This window comes from Dasypus novemcinctus, chromosome 19 (genome assembly GCF_030445035.2).
Source record: "Dasypus novemcinctus isolate mDasNov1 chromosome 19, mDasNov1.1.hap2, whole genome shotgun sequence".
Classification (NCBI taxonomy): domain Eukaryota; kingdom Metazoa; phylum Chordata; class Mammalia; order Cingulata; family Dasypodidae; genus Dasypus; species Dasypus novemcinctus.
This window is the reverse complement of record NC_080691.1, coordinates 84,659,385-84,675,740: the sequence shown is the minus strand read 5'-3', so window position 1 is coordinate 84,675,740 and position 16,356 is coordinate 84,659,385. Positions and strand designations below refer to the sequence as shown.

The following is a 16,356-nucleotide window of genomic DNA, read 5'->3' as shown; positions in this document are numbered from 1 at the left end:
GCTATTTCTGGCAATTGAGAAATGTTGAATTCTAATCAACTGACTTGGCATCGGGGTCTGGCTGTGCTCAATTTACTGTCAATAGTCAATGAGCATCTCTTGCAAGGTCCGGGGAAAGAAAAATGCCCAAGCTGTAGCTTCTACTATGAAGAAATTTCTAAACTTAGACCTTCTACCATGCCAGTAATCCGTAAAAGCATTCTCTTCCATTTCCACTGGTGCTCATTTATTTTTGAAGCCCCCTGGAGGACTTCAGGCCTCCAGTTCCGCCAGGCCCGGGCGCCCCTCTAAGATCAGGACGCCAAGTCTGGAATTCCCTGCGCACCCCTAGGGCCGCGTCCAGGATGAGAACGGTGGGCACCGCCGGTCTCTGGGCGACTTCTGGCCCAACGCGTCGGTCCTGGGGTAGACCAGAAGGCGCCCGTCCCACCTGTCACTCATGTCAGGGGGCACGGGGAGTGATGTCCAATCAGGATCGCCAGGGGCGGTGCCGGGAACGCTAGCCATTCAGTGGAGCCGGGGGCGGTGCCGGAAGTAAGTCCAATCAGCTACGCACGGACGTTCCGCTGCTTCCGGCCGCGCTGCGCGCGCATCTCCCCCGCCCCGCGCGGCCCCAGGTGACCCGCCCCCGTCGCTCTAGCACCTGGGCCGGCCTCGGGGGCCGCGGGAGGACGGCAGGGAGTCCCCGGGAGGTCGGAGATGGTGAGTACGCGGGCCGGGGCCCCAGACGCGGTGGGGGCCGCCCGGAGAAGGCCGGGGGCGGCTGAAGCCAGCCGTGCGGCCGTCCCCGGGCCTCCTCCGCGCTCGTCTCCGGGTCTCCGGCCCCGAGGCTCGGGCTCAGCCCCCGGGCGCGCTGGGTGGGCCGCGGCGGCCCCGGGAGTCCTGTGCGGGGCCCGCCCACGCAGCGGGGTGAGGCCGGGGCTCCCGGGGGGACCCCGGCTAGGGCTGCGGGGTGCAGGGTGGAGATGCGCCGAGGACCTCCCCGCGGAGCCGGCTGGGCGAACCCGGCAGGGAGGGCTGTGGACCCCAGGTCCTCCCCTCTGACCCGGTTTTCCCGACTTTGTCAGATGTTTGGGGAGCAGGTCCAAACGCCACGACCCTGCCCTCCCCGTTTTAGCTCAGCTTAGGGCTGGCGTTAAATTTCCTATAATCCCAGTTCCCTTCCCACATCCCCAAACGCCAACTATACTCCAGAGCACATTCTTACCATCAACTCTTTGTACCCCCCGTACTGGGCATTTCACAGACTGCAGTGTTTGAATTACCATTTTGCCCAGCGTCATGGGTGACTGTTTTTAAGGCTTGTTTTCTGTGAACATTGTACGTGAGAGGAAAGCAGAGAATACCACCCGAAGCCCTGCTGTATAAAATCCTTAGATGTTTCCTCAGTATCTTCCATAGGCACACACATCCTAGTGAAACCTCTTTGGGTTGAGGGTCCTCTTTGAAAACTTATTGGTTGATCAGTATCCTTATCCTGCCCTCCTACCTCTTCCTGTTCTGGATCTCAGAACTTCTTGGGGATGACCCAGGCTGCCCTACAGCTGCCATCTTTTGTGGAAATTCAAGAGGATGTCAGTCCCGTAGGGTTGGGAACTTGGAGAAAGCTGCTTGGCTGTCCTAGGGCTGGGAGGATTTACCTATATGTTCTGTTATCTAAAAAAGCAACATTTTGGGTCTCTGCGGAGGGTTTTTCCTCCCCAGTGTTATGGATTGAATTGTATCACTCCCCCCCCCAAAGATATGTTGAAGTCCCAGCACCTGTACCTATGAGTGTGATCTTATTTGGGAAGAGGGTCTTTGCAGATGTTTTCAGGATGAGGTCACACTGAATTCAGGGGGCCTAATCCAGTCTGCCTGGGTCTTCCTAAGAAGAGGAAACAAAACAAGGGAGAGGGCCTTGTGGTGACAGAGCAGGGACTGGAGTGAAGCACCTACGAGCCAAGGATGCCAGGGAGCGCCAAGCAACCACCAGCAACTGGAGGAGGGAAAGAAGGCTCCTCCCCGCGGGCTCCTGGGGGACGTGGCTGTGCTGACACCTTGGCTTCAGTCTTCTAGCCCCCAGATCTGTGAGGCAGTAATTTCTGTCTGTAGTACTTCTGTTACAGCAAAGCCAGGAGTTCTGAACCATAGAAACTCCGAGCTGGCACTCCAGAAAGGAGGATGAACAGTTTTATTACGCGCGGGCCCAGAGGAGAGTCAATTTCCAAATTCTGAGCCCTGTTTTTCAGTTTTCATAGGTTTATATAGGAGTTCAGGTGGATCAGCGTAACTTTTGCTCATTGGCTAACGCGTTGCTAGGTGAAATTTTGCAGGCAGGGGTGTTACAGAGGCAGAATGCAGCTGCAAGGTTGCAGGCTGATTTACAGAAGCAGGGGTGAAGTCACTCGTTTGATATCTTTCTACTAGGCCATGTTTTCCCAGGCTGATTTACAGAAACAGGGGCAGGGGTTATTTCTTTGATATTCTCCTGCAAGACCATGCCCTCACAGGCCGATCCAGAGAAGCAGGGGCAGGAGTGATTTGTTAGATATTTTGCAAGGTAGTGCTTTTTATTCCACAACACTTCATTAGGACATTCACAGGAAACTAATCTCAGTTTTGTTTCCTTGGAGACACTTGGGTGGTCAGCCTTTTCTCACTACCCAGATACTGGTTTTGAGGGGAGAGGTCAGAAATGCCTCCTGCCCTCTGGGTTTTCACAGACACGGGACGGGGAAAAAACTAACTCAAAGGACAAGGAAAACCCACCTGAGCGAGGTGGCACCAAACCTGACAAGCAAAATGCCCTCAGGCCTACGTCGGAGAGCACAATGCAGTGTCAGCTGGGAAGCTGGTCAGCGAGCACTCGGTGAACAGGTGGAGGCAGGAAACGTCCCCCGGGTAGGATGAGCTGACCTGGACCCCATACTTGGGTCACATCTGCCCATCGTCCAGTTCAGCCTGCCCCTCCTGGGAGTGTCACCTTGGAAAGATTCACTTATCTGACCTGTTTTTCAGCAAACATAAAATACATTTAATTAATAGTGTTTGAAGGATAAGACCAAGTATTTCCAAAGGGGCAAGAAAGAGGTAAATTTCATTAAAAGTATTAAAATGCTCCAGCTTTAAATAGCACTTGTTAAAAATTCTTTATCTTTTTCTTCCCTGGAGCATGTGTAGTTAGTTCTCTGATCAGTTTTCTTCTGGCTGTTAACATAGAATTCCAGAGTCTGACCTTGAGAATTCTACTGGGGAAAAGCATCCCAGGGAAATAGGAGAAGATCTCTCTTCCATTATGACTGCAAAAAAATGACTACAACTCCATAAAAAGAGTCTAAAATGTGCATTTCGAAGATTCACCCAAATATCAGTTATTCTCCTTTGCAGGGTGGAGAATTTGTGTCAATGGATTATTCTGTTCTGTTTCTTCATCCAGACAGACGTTGGAGAGGAATGCCCAATCCTGTGCCGTGAGACTGCAAGGCTTAGAAGTGTTCTAATACGATCGTTTCCAAAAATTTAACTTTGGAAATAATAACTCACATCTTTATTGCCTGAGAGGGATAGATAGTTGTGCTTTTCTTGTTGAGTGATTTTTCTTCCCTCCTTTCTACGTAAACACTGAATTTGAGTGATTTTACAGGGTTTTTCAGCCACTGGGTTTGTCTTACTTAAAATGTCAGTGTTAATTCAAAGCAAGGGAATAACCTTAGCTGGGGAGCAGAGGCCGGAGTTCAGTGACCTCAAGCTTTGAGCCTGCAGATGGAGGTAAATGGAGGCGGGCTGGTTCTTGGGGCTCCACTCAGCTCCTACTAGCGGCAGAAGGTGCCCGTATCCTTAGAGAAACCACGGAGCCTGGGAGCACTGGTGGTCCTGCCCGGATGTGTTGGGGTGATGTCCTCTCTGAGGTTGCCAGTGTCTTAGGGCTGTTTCTGGAACAGGGGGTTTTGGATTTTGCATCCAGAGTCAGAAGTTGTAATTCATGCTAACTGAGAAAGCCTGAAGGTCAGGGCTTGAGATCCTCCTTTGGGTTCTGTCTCCTGAGAAAAGGTTTCTGGTTTAAGAGTTCATTTGGGTCAGAACCCTGAGCTGGCCTTTGGTGAGTTTCCGCATGCATGTGAATCGACTCCTTTCCGTGCGCTGGGGGGACAGGAAGATGTGTGGAGCTCCTGCAGTTCATGCTGGTGGCTGTCGGCGTTCCCCGCTGCGCATTACAAGGCTGACCCGCCCTCTGTGTGGCGGCTCAGTGGTGAGGCTGGACGAGGCTGAGGATGTGTTCACCGCTCAGTGTTCCGGTTTTCCTTGCCAGCTGGACGTGAAGGAGGCTGACTGAGCCGATTCAGATATTTGCTTTTCTTTCATTTTGATTCCTTTTTTGCGGCCATATAACCCAGTTTCCCCAAGCATTTGGTAATTTTATTCCATTGTCTGAGTATGTAAGATTTTTATCATCTGGGGTGAAAATCTAAGTTAATTAAGAGACAAGATCTAAGACTAGAGGATTCTGGAATCAAAAAGTTTGGGTCCTTTTGGTGAGAGAATTCAAGATTTGAGTGGGTGTACACAGTTCTCAGGTTTTACATTTTTAAGATCAGTTTTGGGATGTGTGTCTCCCTGGAGAATTTTGAAACTTGAAAGCCCCTACTATTCCTAACGCAGTTGGATTTCTGTTTTAACTGATAAAATGGAAACTACTAAAAGGTTCTGTGAATCCTTGAAAATGCTAATACATTGAACAAAGTGGGCCCCAGCCCTAATGCATTAAATGTGCTGCTTATTCCTGAAAGTACTCTCCGCTTTGAAATAGAGTGGAAGTGTAAACTGAACACTTGTCGTTTTGTTTCCAGAGACTTGAAAATTTTCTCTTTATTATGGTTTGTACTTTCATAAACACTCATGTTTATCAGATTAAATCTTGGAATGGCCTCTTGCATTGAAAAGTGATTTCTAATTTTAAATAAAGATTTATAAAAATAAAGTATGCTATATAAATTTGTTTTAAGTAAATAATTCATTTACAGTCTAAAAAAAATATTTTGCATGACTTTGAAAGAATAAGTCAGCATATTCTAGTCTCTTCCAATCCTCTTGCCCAAGCTACCTTCAGGCAAACAGTTTTAATAACTCCTTGTGCATTCTGACAGTGTTTCCTTTATATAATAATAAGAGATGACAAATACATATTTTTCTTCCCCGTCTTTGCTATAGAAAAGATAAAATGGTGTAATACACTTTGCTAATTTGTTCTATTGATAAGTACTACAGGTCTTTACATATTAATAATACATAGCATCCTCAGTTTTAATAAAGATGCACAGGATGATATAATCGATGTGTCTGATTCTCTTTAAATACTAGGCTTGTCTCCATTCTTGCTCCATGGAATGTAAAGACAATTTCAGTAGTCCAGATGTATAAAAGCTTGAAAGGCTTTTCTAAACTAAGACTGAATCAAAACTGAGATCTTCTGGTTGAATGGTAAAATAACTAGAGCAAAATGTTCCTTTACAGATTTAAATTTTTATTGTACTTTAAATTTTTCATTGTGAAATATATTCACTAAAGAATGCATAAAATATTTTCTTGTTTTATGGATAGTAACAATATAATCATGTCAAATCACCATGAAGATTGATAAATGGGCCTTGAACCATTGTCACTAGAGTCTCCTGATTTCCCCACCCTGAACCTGTCTTTGTCTTGCCTTAGGGGTGACCATTATTCTGATTCTTTGTTATTCTTTCTACTTTTATCTACTATACTTTTTTTTTTTCCAAAGGAGATACTTGGGAAGCAGGTACTCAACCACTGAGCTACACCCACTCCCTGCCCACTGTTCTTTATCCCTAAGCCTTGTCCTGTTTAGTTTTGACTCTTATGAACTTTCAAAATGAATGTTAATGGGATTACGCCAGAATGGCTTTTCTGTGGTTTCTTTGCCCCTGTATGTTTTAACACTTGCTCCTGTGTAAGGCTGCAGGCCATCCAGTGTTTTCATCCCTTCCAGTTCTTTTTTTTTTTTTAAAGATTTATTTATTTCTCTCCCCTTCCTGTCCCCCGCCCCAATTATCTGTTCTCTGTGTCTATTTGCTGCGTCTTCTTCTTTGTCCGCTTCTGTTGTCAGCGGCTTGGGAATCTGTGTTTCTTTTTGTTGTATCATCTTGTTGTGTCAGCTCTCCGTGTGTGTGGTGCCATTCCTGGGCAGGCTGCACTTTCTTTCGTGCTGGGCGGCTCTCCTTACGGGGCGCACTCCTTGCATGTGGGGCTCCCCTACAGGGGGTCACCCCTGTGTGGCAAGGCACTCCTTGCGCGCATCAGCACTGCGTGTGGGCCAGCTCCACATGGGTCAAAGAGGCCCGGGGTTTGAACCATGGACCTCCCATGTGGTAGACGGACACCTTAACCACAGGGCTAAGTCCGCTTCCCCCTTCCAGTTCTTAATATGTTGGGTTGTTTAAAGTTTATTTTGCTCTTATGAAAAACTCTATCATTCTTTTCTTTTTTTTTTTTAATAAAAAGATACATTTCTCTTTTAAATGTACTGGATATATATACTTCCCCCCCCCCCCAATCATACAATATGTTGCACAATATATTTGGTTCATAGTAACACAGTCATACAGTATTTGTCCTTTTGTGTTTGGCTTGCTTTGTTCAATATAATGCCTTCCAGGTTCATCCATGTTGTCATATGCTTTATGATTTCATTTCTTCTTACAGCTGAATAATACTCCATCATGTGACTAGACTACAGTTTGTTTATCCATTCATCTGTTGATGGACATTTGGTTTGTTTCCAAATTTTGACAATTATGAGTAATGTCACTATGAACATTGGTGTGCAGATGTCCGGTCGTGTCACTGCTCTCAATTCTTCTGGGTACATACCCAGTAGTGGTATCGCAGGGTCACGTGTCAACTCTATATTTGACTTCTTTAGGAATTGCCAGACAGTCCTCCACAGTGGCTGTACCATTCTACAGTCCCACCAATAGTGAATAAGTGTTCCTATCTCTTCACATCCTGTCCAATGCTTGTAGTTCTCTTTTTTAATAGTGGCCATTCTGCTGGTTGTGAAATGACATCTCATTGTAGTTTTGATTGGCATTTCCCTAATGGTTAGTGATGTTGAGCATTTCTTCGTGTGTTCTTTTGCCATTTGTATTTCTTCTTTGGACAAATGTCTGCTTGAGTCTTTTGCCAATTTTTAAATTGGGTCGTTTTGTCTTTTTATTGTTGAGTTGTAACATCTCTTTAATATCCTGGTTATTAAACCCTTATCTGACATGGGATTTCCAAATATTTTCTCCTGTTGTGTGGGCTGCCTTTTTACCCTTTTGACAAATTCCTGGGAGGTGAGTAAGTGTTTAATTTTGAGGAGGTTCCATTTATCTCTATTTTCTTTTGTTTTGTGTGCTTTGGGTACACAAGGTCCAATAAACCACCACCTACTACAAGGTCTTGAAGATGTTTCCCTACATTTTCTTCTACTAGTTTTATGGTCCTGGCTTTTATATTTAGATCTTTGATCCATTTTGAGTTGATTCTTGTATAAGGAGTGAGATAGAGGTCCTCTTGCATTCTTTTTTTTTTTTTTTTTTTAAGATTTATTTCATTTATTTGTCTTCCCTTTACCCTCCCTCTTTCATTCTTTTGGTTATTGTTATCGAGTTGTACAAGCACCATTTGTTGAAAAGACTGTTTTGTCCAGTTAACATTGACTTGGTAGGCTTGTCAAAAACTAGTTGACTGTATAGATGAAGGTTTATTTCTGGGTTCTTACTTCTGTTCCACTGATTTATGTGTCTCTTTATGCCAGTACCATGCTGTTTTGACCTCTCTAACTTTGTAATGTTTAAAGGTCAGGCAGTGAAATTCCTCCTATGTCCTTTGTCTTTTTTAGAATGCTTTTGGCTATTCCGGTGCACTTTCCCTTCCAAATGAATTTGGTAATTGCCTTTTCTAATTCTGTAAAGTGAGCTCTTGGGATTTTGATTAATATTGTATTGAATCTATAAATCAGTTTGGGTAAGATTGACATATTCATGATATTTTTTCTTCCATTCCATGAACACTGAATGTCTTTCCATTTGTTTAGGTCTTTGTAAATTTCTCTTAGCAGTGTTTTGTAGTTTTCTGCATATAGGTCTTTGGTTAAATGAATTCCTAGGTATTTGGGTTTTTTTTTGTTGCTATTGACCATGGAATATTCCCCATTTTCCTCCTCAGATTGTTCAGTACTAGTGTACAAAAATGTTACTGATTTTTGTGTGTTGATCGTGTATCCTGCCACTTTGCTGAACTCATTTATTAGCTGAAGTAGCTTTGTCATCGATATTTCAGGATTTTTTTAAGTACAGGATCATGTCATCCTCAAGCAGTGAGAGTTTTACTTCCTTTTTTCCTGTTCAGTAGTATTTAATTTTTTTTCTTGTCTGTTTGCCCCAGCTATAACTTATAGTACAATGTTGAATAACAGTGGTGGCGGTAGACATTGTTGTCTTGTTCCCAGTCTTAGTGGGAAAGCTTTCAACCTTTCCCCATTGAATGAGATGTTGGCTCTGGGTTTTTCATACATGCCTTTCATCATCTTGAAGAATTTCCCTTCTATTTCTATCTTTTGAAGTGTTTTTATAAAAAAAGAATGCTGGGTTTTGTCAAATGCCTTTTCCGCGTTGATTGAGATGATCATCTGTTTTTTTTCCTTCAGTTTGTTAATGTGGTGTATTACGTTGATTGATTTTCTTATTCTGAACCAGCCTTGCATACCAGGAATAAATCCCACTTGGTCCTGATATGTAAGTCTTTTGATATGCTGTTGGATTTGATTTGCAAGTATTTTCTTGGAAATTTTTGCATCTATGTTCATTCGCGAGATCTGTAGTTTTCTTTTCTTGTAGTGTATTTATCTGGTTTTGGTATTAGGGTAATGTTGGCTTCCTAAAATGTGTTGGGTAATTTTCTCTTCTCTTCAGTTTTTTGGAAGAGTTTAAACAGGATTGGTGTTAATTCTTTTCAGAATGCTTGGTAGAGTTTACCTGTGAAGCCATCTGGTCCTGGACTTTACTGGGAAATTTCTGATGACTGATTCAATCTCCTTAAATGCGATTGGTTTGTTCTTGAAGCCTCCGTGTAGGTTGATTGTGCATTTCTAGGAATTTGTCCATTTCATCGAGGTTGTCTAGTTATCATTCTTATTTTAATCTCCAAGTGAAAATCTACCATAATTCAATGCACACTGGATAAAAATTGCTGGGTTGTAGGTTCTGACCAAGCTGAGAGTACTATGAAAATGCCAGTGGAGAGTATTAACCCTCCCAACACCTGTGTATAACTGTTTGATGACTTCAGCATTTGGGATAATTGAATTTACTGATTTTTGTTCTTCTGATGGATGTGAAGTGGTTCTGCTTGAGATTTTTTTTTGCTATTTGGTCATTACCGATGAGGTTGACTGGCTTTTCATAATGCGGTCTTCTATCTATTGTGAAATATGTTTTGGTCATTGTATTACTCAGCCAAAGGGGTGCTGTGCAAAATACCAGAAGTCCATAGGCTCTCATAAGGGTATTTATTTGGGGTAGGAGCATACAGATAAAGTGCAAGTTACTTACCTCACCAAAGTCTCTTTTCACGTTGTGGAGCAAGGTGGCTGCCGACATCTGTGAGGGTTGCTCTCTTCCCGGGGCTGGCTTCTCTTTGCTGTGTGTGCTTACTTCTTGGATCTCCAGTTTAAGACTTCAGCATCAAACTCCAACATTAAAACTCCAACATCAGAAAGCTCCAACTCATGGGAAGCAGACTTGACCCAATGGATAGGGCGTCTGCCTACCACATGGGATGTCCGCGGTTCAAACCCCAGGCCTTCTTGACCCGTGTGGAGCTGGCCCATGCGCAGTGCTGATGTGCACAAGAAGTGCCATGTCATGCAGGGGTGTCCCCTGCGTAGGGGAGCACCACATGCAAGGAGTGCGCCCCGTAAGGAGAGCTGCCCAGCGCAAAAGAAAGCACAGCCTGCCCAAGAATGGCGCCGCACACAAGGAGAGTAACACAGCAAGATGACACAACAAAAAGAAACACAGATTCCGGGTGCCTCTGATAAGGATAGAAGCAGTCACAGAAGAACACAGAGGAAATGGACACAGAGAGCAGACAACTGGGGGTGGGGGGGCTAAATAAATAAAAAAATCTTTAAAAAACAAACAAACAGAAGAAAAGCTCCAGCTCTGTCCTGTGCCACGCCTTTTATCTGTGAGTCCCCACCCACCAGGGGCGGGGGCTCAATGCCCTACTGATGTGGCCCAATCAAGCCCTAATCATAACTTAATCACGCCCAGGTACAGACCAGTTTACTAACATAATCCAGGATCAGTTTTTGGAATTCATAACTATATCAAACTGCTACAGTCATTTTCCCAGTTTTTTCCTTCATTTGTCTCTTCATTTTTTTCTCTGCACACTAAAATTCTTTTATATTTGTATGTATTGGAGGTTTTTTTCTCTCAGTTTGTTGTTTTTACCTTTTCACTCCCTTGATTTTTAACATAATTGAATTTGTTAATCTCTTCCTTTATGCATCTTTTTTCTTACATAATAAAATTCTCACTGTTTTTATGCCATGAACACATTTACCTATAACTTCTAAAGCTGTGTTTTTTTTTTTTAAATTGGAGAGGTTGTAGGTATACAGAAAATTCATGCAGAAAGTACAGAATGCCCATATGCCCCATCCCTTTTTTTCCCTATTTTTAATACCTTGCATTAGTGTGGCGCCTTTGTTACATAATAAACAATGTTATTATAATTATACTGTTAACTATAGTCTGTAGTTTACATTAGGGTTCACTTCTGCGTTGTACAGTTTTATGAGATTTAAAAATTTTTATTCTAGTAACTTATATACAACCTAAAATTTCCCATTTTAACCACTTTCAAATATACAATTCACTGGTGTTAAAAACATTTACAGTGTTGTGTTACCAACACCCCTTTAATACCAGAAGTTCTATTACCCCAAACAGAAAGTCTGTACCAGTTAAACATTAATTCCCCATTCCACCTGCCCCTGCTGACTCCCACTCTTTCCCTCCCCCTCTGCCCCTGGTAACTGGTGCTCTACTTTCGGACTCTGAATTTTCATATTCTCATTATTTAATACAAGTGAGATCATACAAAACTTGTCCTTTTTTATCTGGCTTATTTCACTCAATATGATACCTTCAAGGTCATTCTGTATTTTAATGCGTATATTAGTCAGCCAGAGGTACCAGATATCTGTTGGCTTTTATAAAGAGCATTTATTTGGGGTGGAAGCTTACAGTCACAAGGCCATGAAAAGTAAGTTACTTCCCTCACCGAAGTCTGTTGCCGTGTGTTGGAGCAAGATGGCTGCTGGTCTCTGAGAGTTCACCCTTCGTCTTAAGGCTCCGTGGTCCCAGCTTCTTCAGTCTCAGCTGTGGGCTGGCATAAGGCTCCTCACTCTCCCTGGGGCTCTTTCTCTCCAGGCTCAGCTGCAGCTGTAGACTGTCAAGCTCATCTCTTCCTGGGTCCTCTGCTGTGTCTCAGGAGCTGCCTCTTCCCTTGCCTTGCCTTTTTCTGTGTGTGTCTGTCCACCAAGGGGGCAGTGACACAATGTCGTCCTGATGTGGTTGAATCAAGGCCCTAATCTTAATTTTTTTAAAAGGATTTATTTATTTCTCCCACCCCTTTGTCGTTTGCATTTGCTCTGTCTGTTTGTTGTGTGCTTGTTTTCTCTTTTTAGGAAGCACCAGGAACCTATCTCACTGTGTCATCTTGTTGCGTCAGCTCGCCGTGTCAGGCCAGTGTGCCAGCCCATCTTCTTCAGGAGGCGGTGGGAACCGAGCCCAGACCTCCCGTGTGGTAGGCGGGAGCTCAGCTGCCTAAGCTACATCTACTTCTCCCTGATCTTAATTTAATCAAGTAAAAGTGAAATCTCTGAATTTAATACAATCAAAAGGTATCACACCCAGAGGAGGAGACCAGTTTATAAACATAATATCTCTTTCTGAATTCATAAATAGTACCAAACTGCCACAGTGTGTATCAGAACTTCATTTCTTTTTATGGTTGAATAATGCTCTGTTGTATGAATGGACCACATTTTGTTTTTGCATTCATTCATTGAGGGACACTTGAGTTGCTTCCACCTTTTGGCAAAAAATGCCACGATGAACATCAGTATGCAATATCTGTCTGAGTCCCGGCTTTTAGTTCTTTGGGGTCTATACCTAGAACTGGGATTGTCAGACCATGTGGTAATTTTATATTGAACTTTGTGAGGAACCTCCAAACTGTTTTTCACAGAAGCGCCACCATTTTACAGTCCCATCAGCAGTGTACCAGGGTTCCTATTTCTCCACATCCTCTCCAACAGTTATTTCCCATTTCTTCAATGCTACCCATTCTAGTGGTTTTGGATTGGCTTTTAACATTTAAATCTACACTAAATTGATTCTTGTTCATGAAATAGATGGGAAACAACCAGTTTTTCCCTCCGCAATGACGGTTTGTCCTTGTCCCATGTGTTGGGGTGCTCGTCGGCTTTGCCACTACTCTGCGCTGCCTCCGTGTCGTTAGTCACATCTCCTTCACACTGGGCTGCTCCAGGCCTGGCGGCCTCCCCAGGGCTCTCTTTACCCCTCTACTGATAACAGGCTTCCTCAGTTTTTCTAATGTTCAAGGCCCTGAGGTTGTTAGGTAAGACCCCACCTTGTTCTTTGGCTTCTTTTGATCCTTTGTTCTTCCTTTGAGGTTAGTAGAGGTAAATTTTCTACAAAAGTCCTGAAAAATATGGTTGATGATTGAATGGAAATTTATAAAACTATATGTCTATTTTGGGAGAGCTGAGAGTTTGATGACACAGATTTCTTCCAATAAAGTTTAAAAAAGTTTTACATTATGGTTATTCTGTATTCTTCATTAGACTTATATAATATAGTACTTGATCAAATTTTGTTTGATCTTTGTTATTCTGCTTGCTTTGGGATTAGTTTGCTCTTCTTTTTCTAATTCTTCTAGGGGTTCAGTTAGATCTTTGATCTTTTTAATATAGGCATTGAGGGCTATAAATTTCCCTCTCAGTACTACCTTCACTGCATCCCATAAGTTTTGTATGTTGTGTTTTCATTTTTGTCTCAAGATATTTATTGATTTAATCTTGCAATTTCTTCTTCGACCCACTGATTATTTAAGAGTGTGTTGTTTTGTGAATTTTCCCTTTTTCTGCCTGTTACTGGTTTCTAGTTTCATTCCACTGTGATCAGAAAAATTGCATTGTATAATTTCATTCATTTTCAATTTATTGAGTTCTGTCTTGTGACTCATCATATGGTCTATTGTGGAGAAAGATCCATGAGCACTTGAGAAAAATGTATATCCTGCTGTTTTGGGGTATAATGCTGGTCTAGTTCATTTATTATATTATTCAAGTGCTCTGTTTCCATATTTATCCTTTGTCCAGATGTTCTGTCCGTGCTGGCAGTGGTGTATTGAAGTCTCTAACTATTATCATAGAGATGTCTATTTCTCCCTTCAGTTTTGCTAGTGTGTGTCTCATGTATTTTGGGGCACCCAGGTTAGGTCCACAAATATTTATGATTGTCATTTCTTCTTGATGAATTGCCTCTTTAATATATAATCTTTCTTCATCTCTTATAACAGTTTTGCATTTGTCTGATATTAGTATTTCTGCTCTAGATCATTTTTGGGTACTATTTGCATGGAATATCTTTTTTCAACCTTTCACTTTCAGCCTGATCTTATCCTTGCATTTAAGGTGAGTGTCTTGTAGACAGCATATAAATGGCTCATATTTTATATCCATTCTATCAGTCTATGTCTTTTGATTGGGGAGTTCAATCCATTGATATTCAGTGCTGTTACTGTAAAACTATTACTTTTTTTGTCTGTTTTATGCTTTGACTTTCCATTGTCATATCTTACTATTTTAAGTTACCCTCACTAAGTCTTCATTTCTACACTCTTCTCCAAGTCTCTTTTGTTTGTCTATGAAGACTTTATATTCACCCTTACTTCTGAAGGACAGTTTTGCCAGATAAAGAATTCTTGACTGGCAGTTTTTCTCTTTGAGTATCTTAAATATATCATACCACTGCCTTCTTGCCTCCATGGTTTCTGATGAGAGATATGTACTTAGTCTTATTGAACTTCCCTTGCATGTGATGCATTTCTTCTCTCTCGCTGTTTTCAGGATCCTCTATCTTTGGCATTTTATATTCTGAATTGTAGGTGTCTTGGAGTAAGTCTATTTAGATTTATTCTGTTTAGGGTGCATTATCCTTCTTGAATATTGATATTTGTCTTTCATAAGGGCTGGGAAGTTTCTCATCTTTATTTCCTCAAAATTTTTTCTGCCTCCTTTCCATTCTCTTCTCCTTCTGGGACACCTATAACACGTATGTTTGTGTGTTTCTCATTCTCATTTAATTACCTGAGACCCTGTTCCATTTTTTCCTATTCATTTCTCTTTCTCTTCTCCTGTCTTTGCAGTTTGAGATGCTCTCTCCTCCAGTTTACTAATTCTGTCCTCCAACAATTCATATCAGCTGTTATATGCCTCTAATTTATTTTTTTTGAGGAGATACGGGAGATTGAACCCAGGACTTCATACATGGGAAGTGGGTGCTCAACAACTGAGCTACATCTACTCCCCAATGAGAAATGCTTTTTCACTCAACCGCTTGAGCTACATCTGCTCCCCTCCCTAATATATTTTTAATCTCATCCATTTTGTCTTTCATTCCCATAAACTGTTACATTTCTTTGCAGGCTTTCATTTTGTTCTTAATGCTCATCCAGTGTCTTATTAATATTCTTTACCTCTTTAGCCGTATTTTCCTTCAACTCCTTGAACTGATTTAGGAGATTTGTGTGAACATCATTGATTAGTTAGTTGTCTTAAATCCTGTGTCTTTTAAGGGTTTTTTATTTGATCTTTTGGCTGGGCCATATCTTCCTGTTTCTTAGTATGACTTGTAATTTTTTGCTGATGTTTAAGCATCTATGTTGGCAAATTTACTTTGATGGTCAGTTTCTCTTTTGCCTAGTGATTTTATTTCATGGCTCTTACTTAATTTTTGGTTCACCTTATTCTAAGTTTTTAAGATTGCCCAGCTTAAGTTATCAAAACAGGGCCAGCAACCCACTAATGGGGTACAGACCAGATCCAGAAGTACTTGGACATGAGAGACTCCAAAGGTTTTTTACTTCTTGTAGTTTCCCAGCCTGCCAGCAGATGGTGCTCTTCAGCAGATCTTTCCACTGAGGTTTCTCAGTCTTCACTTGCTGGTGCTGATTCTGGTCTGGCCAGAGCTGAGATTCACAATGGGCTCTACTGGCCAAACTCACTGAGGAGAAACAACTCCCTGCTATCCACTGCACCCTTCCTCCTCCCAGGAAGGAGGATGTCCGTTCCCCTCCCAGTTGGCCACAGGGAGCCATGGGTTTTATCCAGGTTTTATCCAGGCTGGAGCTGGGGGATGGGTACCATTCCTGGCTCCTAAATTCCCTTGAAGAAATCCTTTTATTTCTTGCTGCTATATCACAGTCATGTAGAAGAGCTTCTTGCACCCCCCCCTTTTTTTTTTAAGATTTATTTTATTTATTTATTTCTCTCCCCTTCCCCCCCTCCACCTCAGTTGTCTGTTCTCTGTGTCTATTTGCTGCGTGTTCTTCTTTGTCCGTTTCTGTTGTTGTTAGCGGCACGGGAATCTGTGTTTCTTTTTGTTGCATCATCTTGTTGTGTCAGCTCTCTGTGTGTGTGGCGCCATTCCTGGGCAGGCTGAACTTTCTTTTGCAATGGGGGGCTCTCCTTACGGGGTGCACTCCTTGTGCGTGGGGCTCCCCTATGCGGGGACATGTGGCACGGCACTCCTTGCGCGCATCAGCACTGCGCGTGGGCCAGCTCCATACGGGTCAGGGAGGCCCGGGGCTTGAACCCTGGACCTCCCATGTGGTAGGCGGACGCCCTGACCACTGGGCCAAGTCTGTCACCTTCTTGCATCCCTGATGCATCCTGTAAACACTTTGATCCCATGGTTCATGGATTTGAATTTCCTTTATGTAAAACCCATACTAGAATCAGCAAGTCAAGCTCCAAAATTAATTATTTGGGGCTACATTGAATCTGTAGATGAGTTTGAGGTTGAATTTACACCCTTACAGCACTGAGCCTTCCAGTCCATGAACTTATTTAGCGTGTGTCTCCACTGATTTCCTTCATGCACTATTCTCATTTTAAAGATTTATTTACTCTTATTTCATCCCCTCCCCTTGTTGTTTGCACTCGCTGCCTGCCGTCAGCTCTGCAGTGGTACAAGCCAGCTCGTCTCCACC

General features: G+C 42.7%; 1 protein-coding gene across 1 annotated transcript in view; it reads left to right on the top strand.

Moving 5' to 3' along the window:
* Positions 1–536: 536 nt before the first annotated feature.
* LOC101423649 (zinc finger protein 709-like) overlaps positions 537–16,356 on the top strand; it is a 28,408-nt gene continuing 12,588 nt past the window's right edge. Inside the window, exon 1 of the mRNA XM_004465633.3 lies at positions 537–702. Coding sequence (XP_004465690.2) covers positions 700–702 — 3 coding nt within the window. The 5' untranslated portion in view covers positions 537–699. The remainder of the gene's footprint in view (positions 703–16,356) is intronic.